The sequence below is a fragment of the Sodiomyces alcalophilus genome (assembly GCF_042370955.1).
Source record: "Sodiomyces alcalophilus JCM 7366 unplaced genomic scaffold ACRALscaffold_8, whole genome shotgun sequence".
Classification (NCBI taxonomy): Eukaryota; Fungi; Ascomycota; class Sordariomycetes; order Glomerellales; family Plectosphaerellaceae; genus Sodiomyces; species Sodiomyces alcalophilus.
The window spans coordinates 1,436,634-1,461,285 of record NW_027263539.1 but is presented as its reverse complement, the minus strand read 5'-3'; the positions used below and the strand labels follow the sequence as shown (position 1 = coordinate 1,461,285).

The window sequence follows — 24,652 nt, the reverse complement described above, 5'->3', positions numbered from 1 at the left end:
GAGAAAACGAGGGTGTAAAAAAAGGGAGTGAAGAAAAAGCAGACGCCAAAAAAAAAAAAAAAAGGACAAGGAAAGCCAAGTGAGGAAAGAGGAGCAAGGGTGCCAAAGGGAATCATAAATATGGCCGAGGAGTACGCCCCAAAATCCCCCGACCTCTCTTCTTTTTTTTCGGCACCTGCCGCCCCACCAACTCCTCCTCCACAGCAGCACCAGCACCTACAACATCACTATGATGTGCCAACCCAAAATCTGAACGATCTACCAAATCATTACCAGCGCCGCAGCCACAATCACCACGAGCACGCTCGCACCCAATTCCCCCTATCTCCCCATCGGGAGCCGATCCACTACCCGTTATCGGGGTACCAACACGCGACTACGGCCACACCCCCGATTAAACAAGAACAGCCACACTACCTGCCGGCCACGGTCAACTCCGGATACCAAAACGACGCGACACATGCATTTGAGCCAGCCCAGCCGCATTTAAATCAGCATCCACAGGACTCTCAACGACGATTGCACTCAGAAAAGCCGTGGATCCAACCGTCGCAGAATATTTCTATACAAGGCGCGCACGATCGTCGGGCGTCCCACCCTCCCTACTCCCATAGCTTCCCGCCACAACAGGCTCAGCCCTGCGCAGTACCCGGACTAAGTGCCAGCCAACCGCCATTCACCGCTGCGACGTCTTCGTACAGCCAGAGTCACGGTCGCGGCCACGGCCACGGGCAATACCAGCCTTCAGTACTGCATCAGCAACAGCAGCACCGGCTACGAGACCATCAATACCAGCCACCGCCGCCGCCACCACCACCACAAGACCAAATCCGTCAGCCACTTTATCATCAGCCACAGCCCACGCCGGGCGCCGAAACCATGCCACCGCGCAGGTCCGCTGCCGTGTCTGCGGCCTCCTCCGACTGCACCATCGAACCGTCACCGGTTAGGACCAAGTTTCCGACCGCACGTATCAAGCGCATTATGCAGGCGGACGAGGAAGTTGGGAAAGTAGCGCAGCAGACGCCCATTGCTGTGGGAAAGGCACTGGAGCTGTTCATGATCCATGTGGTCACGAAGAGTGCCGATATCGCGCGGGAGAAGAACTCGAAACGCGTCACGGCGCACATGCTCAAACGAGTAATCGAAACAGACGGACAATACGACTTTTTGGCGGACATTGCAGCCAAGGTGGGTGACGACGAGAGGAAGGGAGGCGGCCGCACCGGTTCAAACGCCAAGGCCGAGACGGAAGAGAGCGAAGAGGATCTCGTGGAAGCCGAGCCAAAGAAAAGAGGAAGAGGAGGGAGGAAAAAGAAAGGGGTTGTCTGATGATATGGGGAATGAAGGGGGGGAGGTAGATGAGTTGAAAAGGCGAAAGCGTGTGTCGGTGCGTTGGGGACTAGGAGCAGAAGGGAAAGACTCTTTTCGGCAGGAGGAAGAAGTATCAAGAACGATGTCTGAAGAAGTTGAAATGAAAGCGACTCTTTGATGGAGAAGTTGCCTGGCGTTGAAGGATTGGAAAGGGGACATGGACCCATGGCACTTGTTTCAACCGAGCATCTACAACGGCGTTTGTTTGGGGGCGCCTCGTCGGCATGTTGGCTGGGTTTTCGGATGGTGAGGCTCATGCGGTTGATTTCTGTGGCGCTTGGATGGATTTTGGCAAAGCGTAGATTCTGTGACACGGTAGGACATGAAATGACACGATAGGCACTTTGGTATGTGCAGTAACCTAGTATTACGATTCGGCTCGTCTTTTACAGTCACGAAGCAGATGAGTAGGTACCGTGTATTACTTGATAATACGCGAAGGTTCAAAACTCGTCGAAACTTTTGCGGAGCCACTGTAGCAGTGTCTGACTAATCATCACCGTCGCACGCACCTACATAGTACACTAGAAGAGCAACCTCCGGACAATGACTAAGCCGTCGGCACCCTGCTACCGAACTGAGAGCTGACTGCCTCTTCTGGTGTTAGCGCCTCGATTGGTGCCTGGAACTACTCCACTTCAGGGTGTGCCCCGCATCTCGCATCCAGTGGTACCTCTTCTGTACATACACGTACGCGTACACCGCAAGTTCTTACCTTTGCGCATGGAGAGGTTCCGTCTGGACAATGTTAGGCCGCCCACTGGAACGGCACTGTACGAAGTATTGGGAGTGTCAATTGTACGCTGTTTTCTTATGCGTGTCATTTGACGTATGTCAATACTTACGTCGTAACAGATAGATGGGATTCGAGCAAGGCAACGTACGTTGTATGTAATGTAGGGAGCCTCGAATAAATTGCGTCTCCATCAGCTGTGGTACGTTGTACTTGTCAAGTACCGATACTGCCCCGGAACGGAAGACGGTCAAAAATGCGAGGGTGGGGTTTTAGAGACGTCCAATGCAATGCTGTGGTGAATTGAGCCAAGGACCACGACCAAGACCAAGCCTACCCCGGTGTGGACAGACTCTCCTCAACGCCTTTTCTCCTAAACCACGACGACACCAAGCCTACGATCTCTGAATTGAAGACTCGGACACTTCTTTTTCGACCGTCAGAACCGACTCGTCCTCGATCCCGCACGACACGGCGTTCCCCGACAAAGTAGCAGTAACGACAGAAGCGAAAGCCTCGATATCAATTGGAAAAGGGAAGGAAAACAAGAGAGAAAAAGGAAGAGCAAGAATAAAAAAAGAGACGGAGAAGAAGGGAAAGCAACGCAATAATTACAAGCCAGCCATGCTAAAATTCCCCATCGGCCAAGTTCGTGCTCACCTTCCATGAGGGGCCCCTAGCTCTCGGCGTTCGCACGATTCCTCCCTGTCCCCCGACTCCGATCTTCGCGTCGTCTCTTGGTTGTCCTCTCCGCGTCCGCGCCACCTTCGCTTCCTGTTGCTATAGCACCATCTTCGTCTCCCTACTCCGTTCTCGGTTCTCGGTTCTCGGTTTGCTTTTCGAGTTCGCTCTTGCCTGCGTTGCCAAATGTCGTGGGACCTGCTCCAGCGCTTCCTCGAGTCCGACGTCTTCAACTCCGACCCCTTCCTTTCCGTCTCGTACCTCTCGTAAGAACCTGCTGCCTAAGCTCCGCTCTCTTCCCTTTTGTCTACGGCCTACGCGATGGGTTTTCTAATGTCCCTGTTTGCTTCGGTGTTTACTCTTCCCCATTCGCCTAATCACATCTTTTTTTCATCTTCCTTCGGAGATGGTGCCGCTGACGTTGAGCCAACTCCAGTCGATATGCCGACCATGTGGGGATCCATTACGTTCTCTGCAACAAGCTGCGACAATTCCCCTACGAGGACATCGAGTTCTTCCTGCCCCAGCTATGTCACCTTATAATCAGCGTCGACAATGAGTCCATGGCCCTGGAGGAGTTTTTGCTCGACCTCTGCGAGGAGTCCGTGACTGCGGCGCTACTGGTTCGTTACACACTGCCCCAGCGCAAGTCCAGGTCCCCTTCCCACCTCTCTCATGCCCCTCGTCTTTTTGAACAAAATGCCCCAGGATCTGGGACATGGAATCTTGGACTGGCTGATGCTGACACACCCCATCTGCAGACATTCTGGCTATTTCAGACATACCTGCACGACCTCTCCCCGACTCCCCAGGCCAAGTCCTTCCAGAAATGTCGGAGGGTTTACAACAAGGTGCAGCACATCGTCTTTGGCCTTCCCGACGCTGCACGTCATGAGAAAATCAAGGAGAATGTCCTCCCCGTCACTGTTCTCGCGAGCTTCGTCCTCGCCGCCGTTGCCGTCCCTTTCCTCCCCGGGTTGGCCGGGCCCCTCGCTGTCGCCCAGGCGCGAAAACCTCAGTCGTCCGACGACCTCATCTCCGATTCCCTCGACAACACTGTTGCCGTGCCCAAGGTGACCCGCGCTCATACTATGACGGCTGCGAGCTCGCGCTCTAGACGCGTCAAGGATGGCGTCCGGAATACGAGCGCCCCTGATCGCCAGGGCTCTGCTGTTGCGGGCTCGAGCTCATCGCCACCAACCATCTCTCACCACGAGTCATCCGACTCCTTAGATTCGGCGACGGCGGCGACGGCACCGTCCGAGCCGAAAAGAAAACCTTCACATCTAGCCATGAGATCACTGGACGCTCGGCTGAGCTCCTCGTCGCTGCCCTTGCCGGACCTGCGATCGCCTCGGATGGCCACCCGGCCCTCGACACCCGTCTCGGCCGGCATCGTGCCGCGCGCCGGCGAGTCGCTGCCCCGGAGGCACTCTCATCACATTAAGAACGCCCTGGCCATGGCAGAACTGTCACCGTCGCAGAAAACGAGGCTCCTGCGACAGCACTACTTCAAATGCCAGACGCAGTTTCTTACGGCCCTCGAGGGCATCTCGCACCGACTCGTCAGTGTACCGAAGCTCGCGCGTCTGAGCGCGCTGCGGGCCGAACTGGCTCTCATTGCCCAGGACTTGCCTGCCGAAGTGGACGTACCGGTCATTTGCCCGCCGACACTTGTCAACGGATCGCCCAGCAAGAGCCGACACCATCGCATCGTCCGGCTGAACCCGGCTGAGGCGACTGTGCTTAACAGTGCGGAAAAGGTCCCTTACTTGCTCATGGTGGAGATTCTCCGAGACGATTTCTCCTTTGACCCCGACACACCAGATAACCAGAGGCTGATGACCACCATTCTCGCTGAACGAGGAAGCTCGAGACGCATTTTTGACCTGTCCGACTCGTCCCGGCGAATACCCGCGCTCACGCGGACGGCAGCGGAACCCGACGAACCGGTGATAGACAGCGTCTTCGAGCCCATATCTGGCGACCTCGGCAGTTCCCCCATGCTGCGAGCTGACGACGAGGTACCCCCGCCCAGGAGGTATCAGAGCAGGGCACAGCCTTTGAACCATCCGCAGCGGCTCTCTAGCGGACAGAGTACGGCCCTGTCGAGCGCCGTTTCGGATATGGCCACGCCCCGAAGCTCCGGCGCATCGACGAGGTCCAGCAGCCCGGGCCACTCCAGACAGTTCAACCTCTCGGGTCGTGCATGCCCGTCCGGGGTCGAGCAACCGGACATTTCGGCACTGGCGACACACATGCGCACGGCATCTCAGATGCTGGCGCAGCTGGACGCGACGAGCGGCAAGCGACCCAAGGGAGAGGTGGCAGCCATCCGGACCAGGATCATCGCCAGCATGCAGAGCCTCGAGGAGCAAAGCTTCGACCTGGACGACGGGTCGGGCCCGACGTTCGACATGATCATGGCCAAGGCGTCGGCGGCGCAAGCTGTGGTGAACCCCGATCTGGAGGAGGGCGCCAACGCGGAGCCCAACGTGAACGCTGGGGCCGGCATCGCGCGCATGGAAAACGACTTCAAGACTGGTGGTCTGCAACGGAAGAGCGACCGGGACGATCCCAGCGCGGCCGTCTTTGGCGAGGCGTGGCAGGCCAAGAAAGCACGCATACGCAAGACCTCGCCGTATGGGTGGATGAAGAACTGGGACCTCGTCAGCGTGATTGTCAAGACGGGCGACGACCTGCGGCAGGAGGCGTTTGCGTGCCAGCTGATCCAGGTGTGCCACAAGATTTGGGTCGAGGCCGGGGTCGACGTGTGGGTCAAGCTGATGCGGATCCTGGTGACGGGCGAGTCGTCGGGCCTGGTGGAGACCATCACCAACGGCGTGTCGCTGCATTCGATCAAGCGGAGCCTGACCATGTCGATGATCGAGTCGGGAGGACCGAACCAGAAGCGGCGGGTGGCGACGCTGAAGGACCACTTTCTCAAGGCGTTCGGGCCACCGGACAGCGAGCCGCACCGGGCGGGGGTGGACGCGTTCAAGCGGTCGCTGGCGGCGTACAGCGTCATCTCGTACATCCTGCAGCTCAAGGACCGGCACAACGGCAACGTGCTCATCGACAGCGAGGGGCACATTGTGCATATTGATTTCGGGTTCATGCTGTCGAATTCGCCGGGGTCGGTAGGGTTCGAAGCGGCGCCGTTTAAGCTGACGCACGAGTACGTGGATGTGCTCGGCGGCATCGGGTCGGAAGACTACGACGACTACAAGACGCTTTGCAAACAGGCATTCCAGGGTGAGTTGGCGACTTTTTGGTGGTCCGGGTAGTGTCTTGTGTATCCGTAAGCTAACTTGTGGGTTTCTCTTTTCTTCTCGCTTGCCAACTCAGCTCTACGTCGCTCAGCAGATAGCATTATCGATCTCGTTGCCATGATGGGGCGGGAGTCCAAGATGCCGTGCTTCTCGGCCGGTGTCGCCCAGGCTACGCACAACTTGCGCCAACGGTTCCAGTTGCAGCTCAGTGCCGAAGAGGCAGAACAGTACGTCGAGACGGACTTGATAGGAAAGTCCCTCGGCAGTTACTACACCAGACTGTACGTATTACCTTGCATGTTCACCCCGATTGTCTACTACCGTTTTGGCACTAACGGTGTCTTGATAGCTACGATACGTTCCAGTATAGGACACAAGGTATCTACTAGAGCCGGTTGTCTGTCTCTTGTATTTCGAGGGGGTGTGATGAGGCATGGCAGACGGGGCGGAGGAGGAGAGAAAGAAATCATCCCTTTTTTATTTATGTCCTTTTCTTTTTTGGGCATGAGATGTAGCGTCGCAAAACAATGGATGTTGAAAGAGCGAGAAGTGTTAGAGCAAATGGCGGCAGCATGAAAGCAGCATCTTGCGCGTATCGTATGTGGACAGCGTCATGAAGCTGACATATATAATGACATATAGAGGGAGATATATATTTCTGATGATGAGGGGCAAAGCCTTTGGCCGACTATACCGTCTGTCGCCAGCAATATTTTGCGTGGACATGACGAATACGCAAGGACAACGAGGGTCGGAAGGAAAAGAAGAACACATGTGCCACTCTGCTAGCAGTTTGTTGGTCCTTCTTCAGGATCTTCACCAGCAGACTGACCAACGACTTGCGTCACGGCCAGAGCTTGGCTGTCGTGGCCTGTGAAGTACTGCGAATGCTAATGCCCCTGAGCGCTGTGTCCCGGGGACCAGTGGTGACGACTAAAGACGACGATAACTCTCACACGAAGCTGTCGAGGCGTACTTGGCGGCAGTTGGGAGGTAGACGAATGCAACCCCAAAAGACGACAGTCTCGCACGTTGAGATGCGGCAAGACTACATGGAGAAGAACCCCAGAGCTTCATATCACGTCCTACCGACGTGGAGAGGGACACGATGAGAATCCCGACATGGACAAGCTGCCAAGAGATTGTATCAACGGGCCTTATATAGACGGCACAGATGTGACCATGGGATGACTTGGGCAGCTACACCTGGTAGCGTACATTGCCCTATTCTACAGCATTACTCCATCTGTTCAGTTTCCCACCCAGTTATTAATTCGTTTGCTCCATAGCAGGTTTTGATGTGCTCGACAAAACCCTCTCGAGAATACAGGCGAGTCGTCAAGGCACGAAGAGGGCGACTCGGACGAATGCCTCGCGGGACGAGATGTTCCAAAACATCAGCAGGCAGGAGTCCTCGTGAGTGAAGCTCATTAACAAGACGACACCCCTTGCAAAGCCGTCCATAATCCGCACCAGTTCCACTCAAGCAAGGCATGCGGATGGACGCCATACCACCAAAGTCATCCTCAACGAGGTTTGATCTCTCTGGCATCCGTGACAGATCGCATCCCGGGGGCTCCAGCGGCGCCTCGTGAAACCACTTGAAGATGCAGGACTTCCGCCAAGTCATGCCCTGAGGTGGACTTGTCGGCATGAGGTTGGCCACATTTTCGGTCGACCCATGCACGTCGATGGCCAGCTGTTTGACTTGCTTCACGCTGACCAGACGATATACTTTCCGGCGGGAAATACGGAACATGACGCCATACGTGCCGGGGATGCTGTGCAATATTGGGAGTGTTTTCAGGTGGCTGTCGGTCAGGTGAAAGCATTCCCGGGCGATGCTGAGCGTCGTCATGCGTAGGGAGTGATTTTGGTGAAGGCATTCGAAGCATACTCGCTCGCAAGTCGGCAGGAACAGAAAGGCGCCAAAGTCGACGAGGCAAGACACGCACCGGTTGGCCCGAAGTGTCTGTCGAAGCAATGCAGCCGAGTGGTATGGTAAAAGTCGCGTCTTCCCCAGTGCGACGAGCACATCCGGCGCGTGTTCCCGCAATTCTCTGTACGCAACAAGAGCCTCGACTGTCGTTTTTGCCTTGCGGGAGACGCGCAAAAGTCGAGATAAGGCTTGGAAATCGAGGAGATGGAGAATGAACAGGACGAGCTCTGCAGGAAGAATGTCCATTCGCCCCATTGATGAGATGGCCGACCTTTCACGAATGGGTGATGTCTTCGGAAGAGACAGGTTTCGAATCATTCCACCCAAGTCCAGCTCTCGGGTGCAGGTGAGCTTGTCGATGAGCTCTGGAGAGATGACGCGCTCTAATGGCATGGTTGCAGAAAAAGGTTGCCAGTTTCCAATGGCTGTGAAAGGAGGCTCGAAGAAGTGAGATGAATGGCAGCATGAAAACGTGAAAAAACGTGAAAAAACGTGACTTGTTGGCTTCCGAATGCTTCCAAATTCGATTACAAAAGACGTATCGCTCCAACGTACAGCATGACGACTTGCTACATCTGCAGTCGCTCCAACCGCGCACTGACGGCCTCTACGAGCGCCGTCTCCCGCGCCAATAGACTCATCACCTGCTGCATCTTCGCCTTCCGAATCTCGGCCGGTACCCGGAAATCCCCTACCGCCCTCCCTCCCCCACCTGGTGACGCCGGCCCTTCCTCCTTGACCCCTTGTCCCTCCTGGCTTTCCTTCTTCTGCATCCGCTCGATTTCGGCCACGAGCTCATCCCGCAGCCGCTCCACCTCCTCGACCCGCCGGGAAAGCTGGTGCTGTGGTTTGAGAGCCGGTCCGCCCGGCGATGAGACCCCCAGAAGGCTCGCTTCCATGCTCTTGACCTCAGCCACCAGCGCCTTCTCCTTGCCGCTCAGCTCCCGCGTCGCCGACTTGCTGGCGTGCCTCCGCAGCCCTTCGAGACGCTCCGCCAGCTCGCGCTGCCTCTCCTGTGCCCTTGTGATTCGCCGCTCAAACCTCACCTCGTCGCTTTCTTCCTCCTCCTCCCCGTCTCTGTCGTGCCCCGCGATCCTATCAATCTTCTCCTTGACCTCATTCGCCTTTTGGATCTGTTCCCGGAGGTCGTGCTGCAGAGAGGTGCAACGTCTGAAAAGCTCGGCTACCGCTGTGGCCAGCTTGTACGTCTCTTCTCCCAGGACCCGGTGGGCATCGGTGAATATTTGCAGCGTCACTGGGGACAGCCTGATCTGTTGTCCGAGGAGAGCTCTGTGTCGAGAGCTCTTGAGCCTGCCGTGAAGCTCGGGAAGAGCCGACTGCTGATCAAAGGCGTGCGGTGGCTGAAAAGCTGGTCGAGGCTCGTAGAAGTCCAGCGGCTGCATCATCATATCGTCGTTCTTCTCTTCCGGTACCGGCGTTTCGTCGCGATCGAGGGGGAAATCGTCTTCCGGCGTATCGAACGTCAGCGCGATGGGCTCGTATGGTGTGCCCGAGAGCAAAAAGTATCCAATGTCCGAGTCGCGTATCGCCACAGACGCCGCCAGGGGCACCGAGACGTCGGCCGATGGCTGTGTGAAGAGCCTCTCGCGGGTCGAGTTCCGTCCCTTCGAGAGGAGGCGGAGTCTGAAATCGGACCCCACTTCGGACGCGCCTTGAAGCTCGCCTTGGAGGCGGAACACCCAGGGTGTCAGAGAAACGTAGGTGATGCCTGCGTGGTGAGACACGAAAAAGGCATAACGCGACATGACGTCGCGCGAGAACATGGGCCAACTACCCTCCGCAACCTCGCCGTGCCCCATGGTATCTATCGACTGGAACGTGAGCAGGGACGCCGGTTCCGCCTCCTGCATGAGGCGCCCAAGCTTGGACTTGCCCTTGGGAGGCAACCACTGGGCCTCGACGCCCTCCATGTCGAGCAGGACGCGCATCTGACCAGACGAGGAGAGCAGGCAGATCACCGACAGAGACAGCCCTTCACGGTCACCCTCGTCGAGCTCGAGATCATCCTCCTCGCCCATCATGAGCTCCTCGGCCTCAATAGTCTGCCCGATGACGTGAATGTCCGTCAGCGAGCTGTCTAGATCATCTCCCTCAGGGTCGGCGATGAGCTCAAACGGGCCTTGCAGCCTAGGGACGACACCCGGCTTCGAGGGCCGGGCGTAAATCTCGACGGGCGGTTCTCCAAAGCCCGCATCGACGATGTGAGGTTCTTGCGAGTCGATCTCTCCCATCCACTCGAGCTGTTGGTGGGCGAGTAGTCTCGCAAGCTCCGGAACGTCCGGGTCGTCTTCTATCGCCGCCACGTTGGCAACGATGGAGACGGACAAGGAAGGTATCAGTGCGGGCGGAGGAGACCAGCGCTGTGGCAGCATGGGGCAGAGGGCGTACACGTCTCCCTCGGTCATGGCCACCCAGAGCGTCATGGGACTCCAACCCCCCGATTCACGTTCCGCAAAGCAAGCGGACGCGACCTCCATCTCAAACACGTCCGGGGAGAAGTTTGTGTTGGTGCTCATGGTAGAAGCCGCAAAGTCCTGGTCCAGGCTCGTGCCGTCGGCGAGCTTCTTCAGGTCGATGGAGAGGGTCGGCGCGTCAAAGGACCACCTGTTCTTGAGCGATAATTCCCACACCCGAACAATGGCATCCGTCGTCACAGTCACCAGGCAGGACCCCTGGACGCCCAGAGGATGCCATAGCGCTGTTGCCACGGGCGAGCGCGAAGTGACGTGCGTGGTTGGGCCCAGCGTCCAGATCTTAGGCTTTAACGGGCCGGTGTCTTCGGATGTGAGATGGGACGGGTCGGGTAGGACGCACACGTGGACGGTATGCGAGGTCAGAATCGCGAGGTAGTCCGAGTTTGGGGAGATGATCAGCTGTCGAATCGTATCTGCTACCGTCGTTTTGATGGTCTGTTGGCAAAGAAACCAAAAAAGTCAGCGAAATGTAACGTCGGGGCGAACAGTAGCGACGAGGAGACCTACGCGAAAGCCCTGGGCAACCGAGAATTCAGCGTCCGATGGCGCAGAATCGTCCTGCGTCGTCATCGTGAAAGGCGGCTGAGATCCCTCTCTCTTGACCCGGACAGATGACCGGTGATCTTGCTTGGCCGTCCATTTATCCTTCAAGTACGCCAAGTCTGCCCATCGCAGTTCCTTGCCCACGGCAACGAATACCTCGGTGCCACGATGAGCAATGGGCCGCCTGGCACCGGGAATCTTCTTCTTCTTGGAGGTAAAGGGCGATTGAGCTTCGGTTGGCACGGAAAAGAGACGCAGGCCCGGGCCTTGGGCCAGCCAAGGAGCTGTATAGCTTTTGATCTTGGGCATGATGGCGGCTATGTGGGTGTTAACGAGGTGTCGAAGTGGTAACCTCTGCAACCAAAGGGGGATGCAGAAGCACCAGACGTTGATTTTCGACGGTTCGTATGTTGGGGGTGGGTGAATGTTGGCGATGTACTTAGTAGGTCTTTACGAACAAACGCGGTAGAAATTCAAGAATCGAAGCTCCCGAGCTTCTTGCGCCGGAAAAAAAAGCATGGATCAAGACGCTAGCCTCAGAGGTACATGAACATTGCAGACGGGGGGAAGAACGTGCAGCAAGGGATTAATTACCTAACTATTCTTTCCTAATTTGTACAAGTACTCAGTACTTCATCCTTAACAGTGGCTTTCAATGGCAAATAAATTAGAATGAACGACCTTTCCCTTCTCGATCCTTTTTCCCAGGCGACCCGATTCTTAGCTTCGCTACCATCTTTTGTTACTGTGACCCTTCTAGATACCCTGGCTAGCCTCTGAAATTGCACGCAGACTGGACGATCAAAAAGGTAATCGGGGAGAATATACAGTCTTGTTATGACCGCGTCGCTCTGTCCGATGAGCTGCGACAGGAAATCGCATTGGGCGACCTGGGAAGTCCCAATGCGTAGATACTCCTGATGAGGTGGAGCGAAAAGAGTGTATTCCCAGCCAGCTGTTCTAACCGCCGAGACTCACAATTTAACTAAATCCGGAGATGCAATGGCTTGAGAGGCTTGTTCTGGTGACCAACATCTGGTGATGACGATATACGCTTTGATACTACTAATCCGAAGAGAAAATCTAGCTATAGGCAAAACAATATAAGCCGCCGAAAGAACAGTAAAGATTCGAAGACATCCGATTTGATCGCGGGTTGCTTGGTATTATACCACAATGGTGCGGCCGCAATCAACTCCCTGCAGATTCCTGCTCCGCCCACCTCCGATTGATCCTGCTATTTTGCCAGACACGCCATACACCCACGACGACCGCCAAGGGGGGACATCCCAGGAGCAACCAGTTCCACCACGATGGGGTTGTCGCCCGGAGCTGGCTGATGGCTGACCTGGTATCCCGTTCGAGGTCTTCCTTCGACCCATCGTTCCATAGGACTATGCCGCTGCCTGGTCCCCGGGCCTCGCACCGCCGAGCCTTGAGCCGCACGTCCGTCTGGCTGAGGACTCGGTTCCTGGCGTCCTCCTCACTGAGGTGCGGGTCACGGTCTCGTAGCCTCGCCATCTGCACCGCGGGGTCTTTCACCGCGACCACCATCACCGTGCCGCAGATGCGATCCATCCCGGACTCGAAGAGCAATGGCACGTCAATCACCACGGCCCAGTGACCCTGTAGGTAGTGGCGCAGGAGCGCCTTGTACATCTCCCAGCGGACGGCCGGGTGCACAATGCCATTGAGGACGGCGCGGTCGGCCTTGCGCTCGGGACTGTCTCCGAATACCCTCCGCCCCAGCGCCGGGCGGTTCAGCGGTCGCCCCTTACCGTCCGGTCCCTGGTCCGGCATGGATTTGGAAGGGTCGACGAGAAGGTCTGGCGTGGTAGGGCCAAAGTGCTTAACGATGGCATGGTAGCCGCTGGTGCCGGGCTCAACCACTTTGCGCGCCAGGATATCCGCGTCAATAATAGGTAGTGAGTGTGGCGCGCTAGAGAGGATGGACGAGACGGTCGATTTGCCCGTGGCAATGGAGCCGGTGAGGCCAATGAGCAACATTTTGTCCGAGGTGATCTTTGGGTACGCCGTTGGCCGTCTCCAGAACGATAGTGCGAAAGATTAAAAGAAACTAAGAGGGGGGGTCGTATCCGAGGCTGAATAGCGTGACTGCTGGCTTACATACGTACTTATGTATGTACTATACAAGGTGACGTCCGATGATCCGGCCAACCCCACAGGAGCGAGATCATCACGTGATACTCGTTGAAGCTCCCAGCATCGCGCCCTGTGAAAGCTTCCCGTGACGGCTTACCAGGCAAGCTAACATACAAGACTTGGTTTTGCCGTGTCAATTCGAAACCTGTTTACCTCTCTTGTTCGACACATCTACGCCAAGCTTCTCCATCTACATCGTGTCATCATGGCCATGATTGCGCGCAGTACGGTCGATCGCTTGGATCGGCCAAGCGCCTACTTTCAGAACAAGGTCTGTCCCTATTGTCGAGAGAACGGCCTACCCGCGAACTGAACGATCTCCGCATTGCTCCGCTTGATGTGAATTGAATCTGACTGGGTTTTTTTTCTTGTTAAACAGAACAGGCGAAGGCGGACGGATTCCATGGAGGACGGCGAGCCTCAGCCTGCCGCTGAAGACCCCCTCGCCGGCGCAACGACCCTCTACGTGGGTAACCTGTATGTCCACCAGCTCCGCACCTTTGTCGCCCGTTCGCCCACGCTAAATACCGATTTTCCTCCTCACAATATACAGGTCCTTTTACACGACAGAAGAACAGGTGTATGAGCTCTTTTCCAAGTGCGGCGAGATCAAGCGCCTTGTGATGGGACTGGACCGTTTCAACAAGACCCCCTGCGGTTTCTGCTTCGTCGAATATTACACCCACCAGGACGCCCTCGACTGCATGAAGTATATCGGCGGGACCAAGCTCGACGAACGCGTCATTCGAACCGACCTCGACCCGGGATTTGAGGAAGGCCGCCAGTACGGCCGCGGCAAGAGTGGCGGACAGGTTCGCGACGAATACCGCGATGATTACGACGAGGGGCGTGGCGGTCTGGGCCGTGCTCTGCAGCAGGAGCAACGCTTGCGCGAGTCGAGGGACGAGAAGGGGCCGGAGGCCGAGTACGGACGGCTGAAGTAAGTCTCATAGGAGCACCAGCGCAGCCCACGAGGTTGGGTGGACTATGAAGGATCGGGACGACAAACAACGAAACTGGGTGTTCTCTGGAATTGGATTAGATACCCTGGGATGGCTTTGAGAATATCAACATATGGCATTTCATAACAACACATCAGCAGCGGTCCATGCAAAGGGGGTGTTCTTTCCCTTTGATCAGTCGAGATGCATCGCATTTAAAGTCCTGGGTATTCCCACCCTATACATAGTGTTACACTAGCCGTTCCCGCCCATGTTCGCCACGCATATTCTTTCTTCCGCTAGACCAAGGCTGTGATAGTTGCTGCGGTCGCAAGAACAACATCTAGTTCTTATGAAACCTCTTTCAGATTTGCATCATGGCTGAGAGTCTTCGGATAGCCAGGAGTCGTAGACCCCGCAAGGCATCCACCCAAGCGAAGGCGATGCCCGAAGCAGCAACAAAGAAGCAACCATTGGCGTCTTCACGTCGTATAGATCCAGCAAGTCGTTTAATAACCGGGAGGATTGAGTCTTTGGGACACCCTCGTCCACTTCGGTAGTTCTGTCAAGGCACACCTTTAGCACATGGGGACCAACAATACAAGATCAAAAGACGGGCGATGCAAACGGGCCAAGAAGACAGGAGGGCAATAGACTTACTATGAATTCCTTTCCTGTACCTCTTCTCCTTCCGATCGAACATGGTGTACTTGTCGCGCGGCAGCATCTCGGCCTCAGTAGGCATCTCGGTCTTCCATAGCTCCACGGCGGCGACCGTCACCCCCTTCTTCGCCAGTGCGGCGTCCACCGTCGCGACGACCGAGTCGACGGCGCGAAGACGTAGCCGCTGCCGCCTCTTTTGGAACTTGGACAGCCGCCAGGGGGTCTTCCAGAGGAGGCCGCCCGAGAGCGGAGAGGTGACGCGAAACGGGCCGAACATGACGTGACGGGGAGCAGTGTGGCGGGCTGCTGCCGAGATGGGGATTCGATCGCGATGCAAAGGCGTACAGTAGGATGTATGTTGCGAGGGAGCGGTCGGAGGGAAGGTTGCAGTTTCTCGGGTATTAAGCGTCGTCGTGTGCTGGTCGGCCTGGTTGTGCGAGTATAGAATGTGATCTTTTGGCTCCTAGTTGATTGTCGAAGCATTAAATTTTGGAGAAGCAGCCCGAGATTTTAGCCAATCAGATTGTCTTTCTTCGGTGTAAGGGAAGTGGGTCCACCAAGGTGTAGGAGCGAGCCAGGGGTGGAACCCCACGTTTTCCGATTCGGTGAGCTCTCTGCGCTTTGAGTCCATACTACGATTGTTGCAAGCTGACGTATCATCGACATACCTCCTCCGCGTTTGAACAGACGAGCGAATGCACAATAGAAACACCATTGAACGCGACTCAGCCGACGACTGTCCCAGATCTGATCATCTCAGCTCCTCCGCTTCCCTCCTCAACCGCATGACCACCCGATAGGCGCCAAACGTTGCCGCGACCATGTCCTACTACTTCGCCGTAGTCGGGACCCAAGACAACCCGCTGTTCGAGCACGAGTTTGGCACTTCAAAACAAGGAGGCGACGGCCAGTCCCAGTTCCACGAGCAAGTTCGACACCTGAATCAGTTCATCCTGCACAGCAGCCTCGACGTTGTAGAAGAAGTGCAATGGGCGCATGGGCAAATGTATGTGGAACATCTGTGTAGCTTGGATACGATAAGGGCAAACGACATTGACTGACGGAATGACAACACAACTAAACAGGTACCTGAAGGTTGTAGATAGGTTCTTCAACAACTACGTGTCGTGTTTCGTGACGGCCGGCAACGTCAAGTTCCTCCTCCTCCACCAACCGGCCCTACCGCCGGGTCCGCCCACCTCACGCTCGTCCACCGCCATTGGAGCCAACCCGACCAGCCCAGCTACCGAGGAGGCCATTAAGAACTTCTTTACCGAGGTATATGAGAACTGGATCAAGGCCATCATGAATCCGTTTTATAGACTTAATATGGAGGTTACAAGTCCTATGTTTCGGCAAAGGGTGGCGGCTGCAGGCAGGAAGTACCTATAAGGACGAGTGGCGGGAGGTTGTAATACAAAGACAGCTGGCATAATGCTGCAGCTTGAGAGGTCGGCACATGGCTGCCATGGATACTACAGCGGATACCCATTTGAGAGAAATAGGACCATCATGACTATTGGCCCCTTCATCGAGAGCATGGCACTGGGATACGAAATGACGAAATTATAATCAAGAACCCATTATGGTGGTTGTGGTTATTCATGCCGCCGGCGTCATACCGTGACGCCCAGTGTATCTCGTGCCCTAAAGTTCATAAAGTCCCGCCCAACGCCATAAAACCCGAAAAGCCAGTCCATCCGTGACTTGAAAACCTCTCCAAGGGATACATATCATCCCATTAGCATGTGTCCTTGCTGATTTTCCTTGCCATCAAACACCCAAAGCCCGAGTTAAGGCACAGTAGTAGCCATGTACAGACTCGGCACCAAATCGGATGGCAAACAGAATAGAGAAACCCAACGGCAATGAGTGTGTGTTGTGTGCCGAGTGGGTGGGAAGAGATGTTGGCAGTTGTTTAACCACCGAAACCGTAGAGGGTACGGCCCTGGCGCTTGAGGGCGTAGACGACGTCCAGAGATGTCACGGTCTTCCTCTTGGCGTGCTCAGTGTATGTAACAGCGTCGCGGATGACACCCTCGAGGAAGGACTTGAGTACACCACGCGTCTCCTCGTAGATCACTAAGAGGGGCAAATGTTAGCACATTATCATCATGTGCCGACTTGAGGAACAAACTTACTAGCTGAGATACGCTTCACACCGCCACGACGAGCGAGACGACGGATGGCAGGCTTGGTAATACCCTGGATGTTGTCACGAAGAATCTTGCGATGGCGCTTGGCACCGCCCTTGCCGAGGCCCTTGCCACCTTTGCCGCCTGCAGAAAAATGTCAGTACAAAACCTCACATCAATACTATATGAGAGAAATCGACGAGCTGCAAGGCTTTTAGGGGTCGTAGACCACCCATGCCACCCTGGCTGTCGATGGAATTGGGGGAAACACGTGGTGGAGACGAGAAGCGCGTCAAAGTGTCTCGCCATGGAAGCGCGACGGGACGGCCGCCAACGCCGATGCAATGCAATGAGAAAACGGAAACCGAAAAGTACTTACGTCCAGTCATTGTGATAAGATTAAAAAGTGATGAAGATAGTTTTGATGGATGGAAAAAGACGCGTCGAGAGGATCACGATGGATGACGTTGATGATGATGGAAAAACGGTGGTATAGTGGAAGTGCGAGATAACGGAGGGAGAAGGGGAGAAAAGAGTGAGAAAAGAGATAAATAAGAGGACCAGTGGGGAGTGGGGGGTGCTGATTGCGCAGGAGCTAGATCAGTAATAATAGGGAAAAACAAAAAAGAAGCAGCAGTGGCGCTAAACCGGTTTTGGGTGGGGTCTGGAAAATAAAGACATGACAGTGGTTCTATTGTTTGGACAGCATTTCGAAAGTCACTCTTTGCTGGTATGATAACGCGTTTTTACGTTTGGCTTTTTTTGCTTGGCCCGGGTTGATTCGTGCTACGGATGCGGAGTAATTATGTACATGCGCCCGGCCGATGCTCTGCTTTTTTTTCGGACGGAAGAGGTGGCGCACTGCAAGGTGGTCCGAGCTCTCCACTCCGCAGCTCCTATCCGTTTCACAACACCATACCGTATTGGCCTCGGCAACTCGCGTCCACCGTCACGTGATTTCGTTTCTTTCACAACCATCCCGTCCCCACCATCACGACTACAATTCACTTCTTATACAACTCCCTGTAACACTATAACCTCCTCGGCAAAATCAATTTCGCTACTTAAACACCCGCGCTATAGAACGGCATAGAATAAGTCATCAAAGCGATAACCTCGAACCTGCAGCGCTTCTCCGTTCCCTTCCATGCTATCCGGTACAACCGGCCGATAACCCGGCATGGGTGCCCGTGATACACCTACGCCATGGGAATACCTCTATTCACGCTCTCAGCTCGGATTCCATCGTTTCTAGGCCAGGCCAGACCCCATCTCTCCAAGTCTCCGTGCCTCGGCCCTGTCGTCCTTATGAGAGTTTCCTAAAACGCCGAACCATGCAATGCGTGATGCATCATCCTATCCATGAGCATGCACCGTCGTGTCATCGTGCCCGACTTTTTTTGCCCACGGCCCGGATACTAATCCCACCGAGCTCAGTGTCCAAAGTGCCCAAAAGCCCTCCCACGTCCCATCTACTAGAAATCTCCCAAACTGAAAGCCCCTAACCCATGAAACATCCGGTGGCAACCCCGAGAAAACAGCGCCCTCTAGTTCAGGCGCAGCAAGTCAAAGCGCTATCAGACAAAGCAAGGGCAGCACTCAAAATAACGAAACCGAGCGACGTCCCGTCATGACATCATAGAATCGTCCATGTCAATGTCGTCCTCTAAGCTCTCGATGGCTTCCTTGACTTGCTGACTTGCCTAGTTTCAAGATGCATTGTTAGCAAACACACATTCTAATCCAGCAGATTGCATTGTGGCAATATTTCGCAAGACATACCTTGGGATCCAACGCAAGGGCAATGGTGAAATGCCGCACCGCCGATTGCTTCTCACCGGTCTGGATGTACATCTTGCCCAACAAAAAGTGCACATTCGCCTCGTCGGGGGCCAGGTCCTTGAGAATCAATAGTTCCTTCTGGGCGGCTTCGAGCTGTCCGATGGCGAGGTGAGCTCGGGCCTTCTTGTACCGAGTCTGCGCGGCTCGCGGGGCCAGCTCGGTCGCCCGCGTAAAGGCCTGCAGGGCCCCGTTGAGTTTCTTTTCCTTCTCCAGGACGTTGCCAATGCAGCAGATGAGCACCGCGTTGGTGGGGTTGATGGTCGAGGCCGTCTCGAAATGGACCCTCGCCTTGTCGTAGTTGCCAAGCTTCTCATGCACCTTGCCCATGCCGTAATAGGCGTTGTAGTGGCGCCGGTCGGCCGAGATGGCTTGCCGGTACGCAGCCAGGGCCTTCTCGTATTCCTCGTTGGCAACGTGCTCGTGGCCTTGCAGAGTAAAGGCATAGGCAAACTTGGGGTCAAGCTGCGTGGCACGTTTGAAGCACCTGAGTGCCTGGTCGGGCTCACGGGCGAGGGACCACGCGTTGCCCAGGGTGCACCACGCCTGGGGAGATGTCCAGGACGCGTCGACGAGCTCATGCGCCAGGAATGAAAGCTCCGTTTCCCGTTTCAAGTGCCAGAGCACGGTCGAGTAGACCTCCATGTCGTCCCTTCGCGTCGGCGCAACCGCTCGCAGCTTGCAGAAGTACCTCTCGGCATCCGTGTACAATGCCTGTTCGTAGTATGCTCGCCCCATTTGCGCCAGCACCCAGGGCGTATCTTGTTGGCTCCTGGGAAGGGTGCTGAACGATTGTACCGCTTCTTTGCATCGGTATTGAGAACATGCAAAGTATCCCGATGCTGTCTTTTTGAGCAGCTCCATGATCCACCGGAGAGCCTCTTCAATCTTGACGCTCTCGGCCTCGGGAGGCGGCATCCTGGTGAACACCTGCGGCATCACGGGAGGATCCTTGGAGCGTGTTGATTCCGCGGGATCGACATCCATTCCGTTATCTTCCAACCGTGAGGTGCGGTTCCCGCTAACAACCCGTCCTACGCTGGAGCCGCTGGAGCCGGGGCGGAAAGCCCGTGTGATGGGCGGTCTTGCCTTCTTCAACTCTCGCGTCGCCGTGGTGCCCATCGTGGTGGCGCCCGAGTTCGGCTTGGTGACGGATGGCTTGAACATGTTCAACCTCGCGCTCCTTCGTTGCGGGCCCGGTTCTTCTGACGGTTGCCTCGCCTGCACGGGGTGGCCCGAGACCGTCCTCTTCCTTTGTGCTGCTGCCGCCGACGGTCGCAACAGCCCTCCATTTTGATCGGGCAGTGTCTCGGGGAGCTGGTCCGGTTCTTTATCCTGGCTCCTATTCCTGGCGGACCGCTTCGTTCCCGCCCTGTAGCTCATTCTGGGTGGTGGTTCGGTGGCAAAGGTAGGGTCTACTGCGTGCGCTGCGTGTGCTGCGCGTGTCCTGCGCGGGGGTGCCTGTGGGGGTTCGGGGGCCAAGTTGGAGCGCGAATGATGAGCATCCACCATCGAACACGGTCCGGTGGGAGTCTCCATTCCATCACCCGTCCCGGATGCCATTGGCGCAGCGGCCAGCCTCGTCCGCGCCGCAGTGATTCTCGACATGAAGCCATTCTCCTCCGGATCCGCAGAAGACGCGGCCAAGTTAGAGGGAATATCCTGATGCGCCAGCGAGCGACGCAATTCGAAAGGATCGGAAGTATCAAGAATATTGCGGCTGGACGACTTTTTGGGAGGATCGAGAGAGTTCGTCGCCGGCATCTCTTTAGGATCTGTGGAAGGTGCTGATTCGTGGTCGAAGGAATGAACCAGCGAGTCGGTCACTCTGAATATATTGGGCACCCTGACGAGAGCGCCCATGTTGCAGAGGGCCTGGAAGGCATCGAACATGAATGGGTTGAGCTTGAGGGCATTGTTGAAGCACTCGGCAGCTCGCTTACCGTCGCCGTGTCCGTGGTACAGCTTTCCCAACAAGCAGAGAACGGTGGCCTCATCGGGGGAAAGTGATCGGTTCGTGACGGAGTGTTTTCCGAGATGAGACCTAGCCGACCATCGGTCTTTTGTTTTCTCCAGCACGTTTATCCCGTCACGGTGCCGCTCGAGACCTAAGCAGGACTGTGCATATACCCAAATCGCACCCAGGTTGGATCCCTTGGTCGCCGCGGTCTTGCTGAATTCGAATGCCGATCGAAGGTCGCCGAGACGAAAATGGGAAAGCGACAATAGATGGGCCGACTCGCTAGACCTGGGGTCTTGGGCGTTTAGTTTTTCGGCGAAGAAGAGGGCGTTCTCGTACGAATTGTTGTCGAGATGGTAGTAGACAACCTGCCGCAGCAGACTGGTGATGGTAGCACTCGACGGCGCCATGTTGGAGGCGCAGAGGAATTAATTCGGGGCGGGTAAGGAATCGGCGTGGACACCATGAGAGCGCTGAAAAGAACTCGGGTGGCTGGCGGGAAAGAAGGCCAACTGCCTTGTGGTAGCCTGCTCCGCGGGGGCCAACCTAAAGTCCACCAGCTAGGCAAAACCTCTCCCAAGCAGTATTGTGACGAGTTTGGGTTTCCCTAAAACAGGAAAATGGCCGACCTTTCGCTTCAGGTGAGAAGAAGGCGAAAAAGTTCCGAGGCAGCTTTCAATGCGCCAGCTGACCAAGTATGCCGAGTTAAGTTTGTTTCGGTGGAGCTTGGATAAGCAAGGTATTTCGGATTTTGCCAACTAGCAGATGACGCTGGAAGGTGGCAGATTTCCTCGGATAGTTGAAGGGCAAGCACTGGTAGCTATGACTCGTGGGGTATTTCGTGAATTCGGAAACGGTATGGACAAGGGGCAGTAACAATCGTCGTGGTGGGCTGGGTGGTTTAATCTTGCGACGCGTCGGCATTAGCAGGCAAAGGCGATCGATCACTCCAGCTTCTCAAGTCCTAACAATGGACAGCGTGAAGACTTGGACCTGTCTAGGACGAGGAAGAAAAGGTGCCTCACGGAAGCTACCGTCGCTTGGTGTGTGCTTCCATGGGCAAAAATTGTAGTCCTGATCGATGGGGGGGTTGATGCTTCGTGGGGCAAAAGCTAAAGGCACATAGCACCCAATTATGGGATTAGAAAGAAAAAAGAAGAAGAGAAAAAAAAGAGAAAGAAAAACAATAACTGAGAGAGGAAGAAAGCCGAAAATGAGATGGACGGGAGAGGGAATGGCGGCGTGGTCACGTCACGAAAAAGAGCAAGATGAGATGGACAAAGCCAGCCAGAAGTGTGGCGGGTAAGTGTTGACAGCGACTGCCTTGTACGCGCGCTGTGGTGTGTGAATACCTATGAATATGCGAATAACGTTGAGGATTGTTTTGGGAGCCTTGTCCTGATTGGCTGTCACGACGCCATCAGGAACGGCCCCTAGCAACAGGAAGCAACAAGGGAAAGTGGCGGGTACGGTGTACATAATACTCGGTACCTTAGTTTGACCAGCTCCAGCCACTCAAATTACACGCCTGTGCCACAGCCGTCTTACGAATACCTCGTCTACCACAACGACAAAGTCTACTACTTCGCATGGCGTCACTCGTCACTCTTCTGCACAACCACTCCCACATCTTTGCACCATCTATAGGGACACCATTCCTCTATATAACCTGAGAAATTATTCCCACATAGGGCCTTTATTTCTACACCCCTGGATTGGTCCTCCTTGGTCCTTATTCTCAACTCATCGCATCACAATGGCCCAAAAAGCGAAAAAAGATCGCGCCAAGTCAAATGCCACCTCACTCAACAATCTGCACATTGGCTCCGCCATCGTCCACGCCGCATTCCTCCTCTTCTACTTGATCTTCAAATCTCGATCTCTCTTCTGGTACATCCTGGTCTCCGTACCGGCCATCGTCTGCGAACTCGTCCTGGAAAAGTCGGCTCGGCCCACGTACGATGCCAACGGGTCTCTCAAGACGGCCGGTGAAGACCTCTCCGCCCCGGGCCTGACCCAGTACATGTTCGACATCATTTGGGTCACCTGGGCGACCATCGTTCTGGTCATCTTGTTTGGGAACGGGGGTTGGTACCTCTGGCTCGCCATTCCTGCGTACGGCGCCTACGCTGGCTTCGGGCTGCTGAGCGCCGGCAGGAGGATGGCCGGCATGGCGGGCTCCAACGATTCTTCTGCTGCGGCGCCTGCGCCTGCAAGAAACAGAAAACAGCGAAGGGCGGCCTGATTCTCCTTCACGCCCCGCCTTGGTGACGGTGTCTGGACCAGACGGCTTGTGGCTCCGATGCAGAAAGATGTATTCTAATGCTACTTGCTCATTTCTCGCCCCGTCGCTCGGCGGCCTTCGCTTCTCGGTCCCATTTCATGCTCTTCTCGTGAGCTTCTTCTTCCTCTTCTTCCTCTTCTCTACGGTGCCACGGCTTCTCCTCGGTCCAGTCCCTCAAGATGTCACGGTCCAGGTTCCGAACGATGACGTGTATATGCTCCAGGGTCCTCACGCTCTGCAGGGCCACCCAGTTCTTGAACCATATGACGCGGTCCTCGCCATTCTCCCCGACGGTGGCCACAAAGAGACGATCCACAAAATCCTGGATGATGCGTCGGCTCTCCGGAGTCAGGTCTCCTCTGACCGGCTCCGTCTTGATCCGTGTGCGGGTCCATACGACGAGATGGGTCATGTCCGGGGCGAAACCGTACGGCCAGTCGTTGACGAGGACCCGGTAGTCTGCAGGGTTTTCAAAGGGCACCGGCGAAGCGGATGTGAACGGGGGCGAGCCCCATGACTTGGGAAGGCGGTGGGCGAGGATGTAGTTTGTCAAGGAGCCGTACTCGGCTTCCGTCTCGGCCGTCCATTGCATGTATTTGCGTTGAGCTGACGGCCAGCGCCTGAGGACTTCCAGATCGTTCGCGTCTGCAGGTCAGGAGATTGGGGTCAGCAAGATAATCTATCGGCCATCCTCGGCTCCTCGGTCCTTGCCACAAGCACGGCCGGTAGCATCGTCCATCTGGTCCACCCGCCAATTCACATCCAGCTTCTCAAACATGCATACCAACAATTTTCTTCATATCATCCCACTCGTGTGGCTTGAATTCCTCGTCCCTCTCCGTCAAAATCAACCTGTCCACCTCTGTTATTAAAGGCAAAGGGGGAGTCGGTTCGCGAGTTGCCTCGCCCATTTTCCTTTGGTCTCCGTAATGAGTGTGATGAAGTGGATTTGAACTGATGCTGACGCTGATGCTTATGCTGTTGCCGAGTCTCCTGGATGGCGCTGATTGACTCGGAGGGACCAAGAGTGTGGGATGTGAGGTGAGAGGTGGGGGCCAAGTGGCCAAATGCCAAGTCCGAATTCTCCATTCACGATGCACTCACTGCTGTAATTAATCACGTTCCAAAAGCGAGAAAGCGAGCCCGTTGGTGCGAGTTTGAGGCTCAAGTTCGACCTCGCAAAAAGTTGTCTGCTCATTCACGAGCCAGTCCTTTACACGTTCTTCCATTCCCCTTCATGAAAATGGGTTGATTACCCCTTCCCTTCCTTTCCGCCCGATTCCATGAGCTGTAAAATCCGACGTATCAAATATACCAACGTGATTGGAGGGAGGGTTGGACATAGACTGCTCTGTAGACAGCTGATTGAACCCAATGCACACCGCCTTGGGGGTTGCAGTGGGGAGGGACTTTGGCGAAGGATTCCCGTCCAGGCAGAAACGGGCAAGTGAGCGAATAACCTAATTAGGAGGAGGCTCAACGGGCAACCACAACCACGTCTTGATCGACACGATGCTTATAACACGCCAGCAAGACGCCAAATGAGGAGTCGTTCAAGCAGAAAATCGTCACACACGGTGAACACGATAAGAAGCACCAAGGAATGGCCTGCCATTCGAGACGAGTCGAA

The 24,652-nt window shown here is 55.6% G+C and overlaps 13 protein-coding genes across 13 annotated transcripts; 6 read left to right on the top strand and 7 right to left on the bottom strand.

The window, feature by feature from the left end:
- Positions 1 to 69: 69 nt before the first annotated feature.
- On the top strand, positions 70 to 1,851 carry ACRALDRAFT_1065810 (uncharacterized protein). Its single transcript, XM_071017219.1, has one exon. The coding sequence runs from the start codon at positions 121 to 123 to the stop codon at positions 1,330 to 1,332; it is 1,212 nt and encodes a 403-aa protein (XP_070871795.1). The 5' UTR covers positions 70 to 120; the 3' UTR covers positions 1,333 to 1,851.
- A 640-nt stretch (positions 1,852 to 2,491) lies between these two features.
- On the top strand, positions 2,492 to 6,925 carry ACRALDRAFT_1044806 (uncharacterized protein). The gene is made up of 5 exons (XM_071015373.1): positions 2,492 to 3,054; positions 3,225 to 3,411; positions 3,550 to 6,043; positions 6,137 to 6,341; positions 6,410 to 6,925. The coding sequence occupies exons 1-5, from the start codon at positions 2,975 to 2,977 to the stop codon at positions 6,447 to 6,449; spliced, it is 3,006 nt and encodes a 1,001-aa protein (XP_070871794.1). The 5' UTR covers positions 2,492 to 2,974; the 3' UTR covers positions 6,450 to 6,925.
- A 372-nt stretch (positions 6,926 to 7,297) lies between these two features.
- ACRALDRAFT_1052560 (uncharacterized protein) lies at positions 7,298 to 8,392 on the bottom strand (the record flags this gene model as incomplete). Its single annotated transcript, XM_071015737.1, has 1 exon — positions 7,298 to 8,392. The coding sequence occupies one exon, from the start codon at positions 8,390 to 8,392 to the stop codon at positions 7,298 to 7,300; it is 1,095 nt and encodes a 364-aa protein (XP_070871793.1).
- Positions 8,393 to 8,471: 79 nt separating this feature from the next.
- ACRALDRAFT_1077896 (uncharacterized protein) lies at positions 8,472 to 11,470 on the bottom strand. Its single transcript, XM_071018703.1, has 2 exons — positions 11,002 to 11,470; positions 8,472 to 10,929 (listed from the first exon to the last, which is right to left on the bottom strand). Exons 1-2 carry the CDS (start codon positions 11,344 to 11,346, stop codon positions 8,569 to 8,571), a joined length of 2,706 nt encoding a protein of 901 aa, XP_070871792.1. The 5' UTR covers positions 11,347 to 11,470; the 3' UTR covers positions 8,472 to 8,568.
- Positions 11,471 to 11,583: 113 nt separating this feature from the next.
- On the top strand, positions 11,584 to 11,948 carry ACRALDRAFT_213129 (uncharacterized protein; the record flags this gene model as incomplete). The annotated part of the gene is made up of 4 exons (XM_071024012.1): positions 11,584 to 11,610; positions 11,667 to 11,682; positions 11,746 to 11,784; positions 11,830 to 11,948. The coding sequence occupies 4 exons, from the start codon at positions 11,584 to 11,586 to the stop codon at positions 11,946 to 11,948; spliced, it is 201 nt and encodes a 66-aa protein (XP_070871791.1).
- A 23-nt stretch (positions 11,949 to 11,971) lies between these two features.
- Positions 11,972 to 13,100, bottom strand: ACRALDRAFT_1065807 (uncharacterized protein). Its single transcript, XM_071017218.1, has one exon. The coding sequence runs from the start codon at positions 13,042 to 13,044 to the stop codon at positions 12,229 to 12,231; it is 816 nt and encodes a 271-aa protein (XP_070871790.1). The 5' UTR covers positions 13,045 to 13,100; the 3' UTR covers positions 11,972 to 12,228.
- A 320-nt stretch (positions 13,101 to 13,420) lies between these two features.
- On the top strand, positions 13,421 to 14,087 carry ACRALDRAFT_2084819 (uncharacterized protein; the record flags this gene model as incomplete). The annotated part of the gene is made up of 3 exons (XM_071022457.1): positions 13,421 to 13,471; positions 13,580 to 13,677; positions 13,754 to 14,087. Coding segments are annotated over 3 exons (483 nt in total), but the record flags the coding sequence as incomplete, so codon positions are not given.
- A 563-nt stretch (positions 14,088 to 14,650) lies between these two features.
- Positions 14,651 to 15,081, bottom strand: ACRALDRAFT_2112680 (mitochondrial 54S ribosomal protein mL60; the record flags this gene model as incomplete). The annotated part of the gene is made up of 2 exons (XM_071023593.1): positions 14,651 to 14,703; positions 14,802 to 15,081. The coding sequence occupies 2 exons, from the start codon at positions 15,079 to 15,081 to the stop codon at positions 14,651 to 14,653; spliced, it is 333 nt and encodes a 110-aa protein (XP_070871788.1).
- A 544-nt stretch (positions 15,082 to 15,625) lies between these two features.
- ACRALDRAFT_2111795 (uncharacterized protein) lies at positions 15,626 to 16,196 on the top strand (the record flags this gene model as incomplete). The annotated part of the gene is made up of 2 exons (XM_071023544.1): positions 15,626 to 15,810; positions 15,890 to 16,196. The coding sequence occupies 2 exons, from the start codon at positions 15,626 to 15,628 to the stop codon at positions 16,194 to 16,196; spliced, it is 492 nt and encodes a 163-aa protein (XP_070871787.1).
- Positions 16,197 to 16,722: 526 nt separating this feature from the next.
- On the bottom strand, positions 16,723 to 17,051 carry ACRALDRAFT_2112324 (uncharacterized protein; the record flags this gene model as incomplete). Its single annotated transcript, XM_071023571.1, has 2 exons — positions 16,723 to 16,886; positions 16,946 to 17,051. Coding segments are annotated over 2 exons (270 nt in total), but the record flags the coding sequence as incomplete, so codon positions are not given.
- Positions 17,052 to 17,917: 866 nt separating this feature from the next.
- Positions 17,918 to 21,428, bottom strand: ACRALDRAFT_1044792 (uncharacterized protein). Its single transcript, XM_071015372.1, has 2 exons — positions 18,722 to 21,428; positions 17,918 to 18,642 (listed from the first exon to the last, which is right to left on the bottom strand). Exons 1-2 carry the CDS (start codon positions 21,146 to 21,148, stop codon positions 18,568 to 18,570), a joined length of 2,502 nt encoding a protein of 833 aa, XP_070871785.1. The 5' UTR covers positions 21,149 to 21,428; the 3' UTR covers positions 17,918 to 18,567.
- Positions 21,429 to 22,494: 1,066 nt separating this feature from the next.
- On the top strand, positions 22,495 to 22,983 carry ACRALDRAFT_2113165 (uncharacterized protein; the record flags this gene model as incomplete). Its single annotated transcript, XM_071023621.1, has 1 exon — positions 22,495 to 22,983. One exon carries the CDS (start codon positions 22,495 to 22,497, stop codon positions 22,981 to 22,983), a length of 489 nt encoding a protein of 162 aa, XP_070871784.1.
- An 80-nt stretch (positions 22,984 to 23,063) lies between these two features.
- On the bottom strand, positions 23,064 to 24,127 carry ACRALDRAFT_1077889 (uncharacterized protein; the record flags this gene model as incomplete). The annotated part of the gene is made up of 3 exons (XM_071018702.1): positions 23,807 to 24,127; positions 23,167 to 23,667; positions 23,064 to 23,098 (listed from the first exon to the last, which is right to left on the bottom strand). Exons 1-3 carry the CDS (start codon positions 23,931 to 23,933, stop codon positions 23,064 to 23,066), a joined length of 663 nt encoding a protein of 220 aa, XP_070871783.1. The 5' UTR covers positions 23,934 to 24,127.
- Between the last annotated feature and the right edge of the window lie 525 nt (positions 24,128 to 24,652).

Bases quoted from the DNA above. Each gene is read 5' to 3' on its own strand.
- ACRALDRAFT_1065810 (XM_071017219.1), top strand. From the start codon at position 121: ATGGCCGAGGAGTACGCCCCAAAATCCCCCGACCTCTCTTCTTTTTTT.
- ACRALDRAFT_1044806 (XM_071015373.1), top strand. From the start codon at position 2,975: ATGTCGTGGGACCTGCTCCAGCGCTTCCTCGAGTCCGACGTCTTCAAC. The intron at 6,044-6,136 runs GTGAGTTGGCGA...TTGCCAACTCAG, and splicing joins TTGCAAACAGGCATTCCAGG to CTCTACGTCGCTCAGCAGAT. The intron at 6,342-6,409 runs GTACGTATTACC...GTGTCTTGATAG, and splicing joins GGCAGTTACTACACCAGACT to CTACGATACGTTCCAGTATA.
- ACRALDRAFT_1077896 (XM_071018703.1), bottom strand. From the start codon at position 11,346: ATGCCCAAGATCAAAAGCTATACAGCTCCTTGGCTGGCCCAAGGCCCG. The intron at 10,930-11,001 runs GTAGGTCTCCTC...CTTTGCCAACAG, and splicing joins CGGTTGCCCAGGGCTTTCGC to ACCATCAAAACGACGGTAGC.
- ACRALDRAFT_1065807 (XM_071017218.1), bottom strand. From the start codon at position 13,044: ATGTTGCTCATTGGCCTCACCGGCTCCATTGCCACGGGCAAATCGACC.
- ACRALDRAFT_1044792 (XM_071015372.1), bottom strand. From the start codon at position 21,148: ATGGCGCCGTCGAGTGCTACCATCACCAGTCTGCTGCGGCAGGTTGTC. The intron at 18,643-18,721 runs GTATGTCTTGCG...TCTTGAAACTAG, and splicing joins CCCTTGCGTTGGATCCCAAG to GCAAGTCAGCAAGTCAAGGA.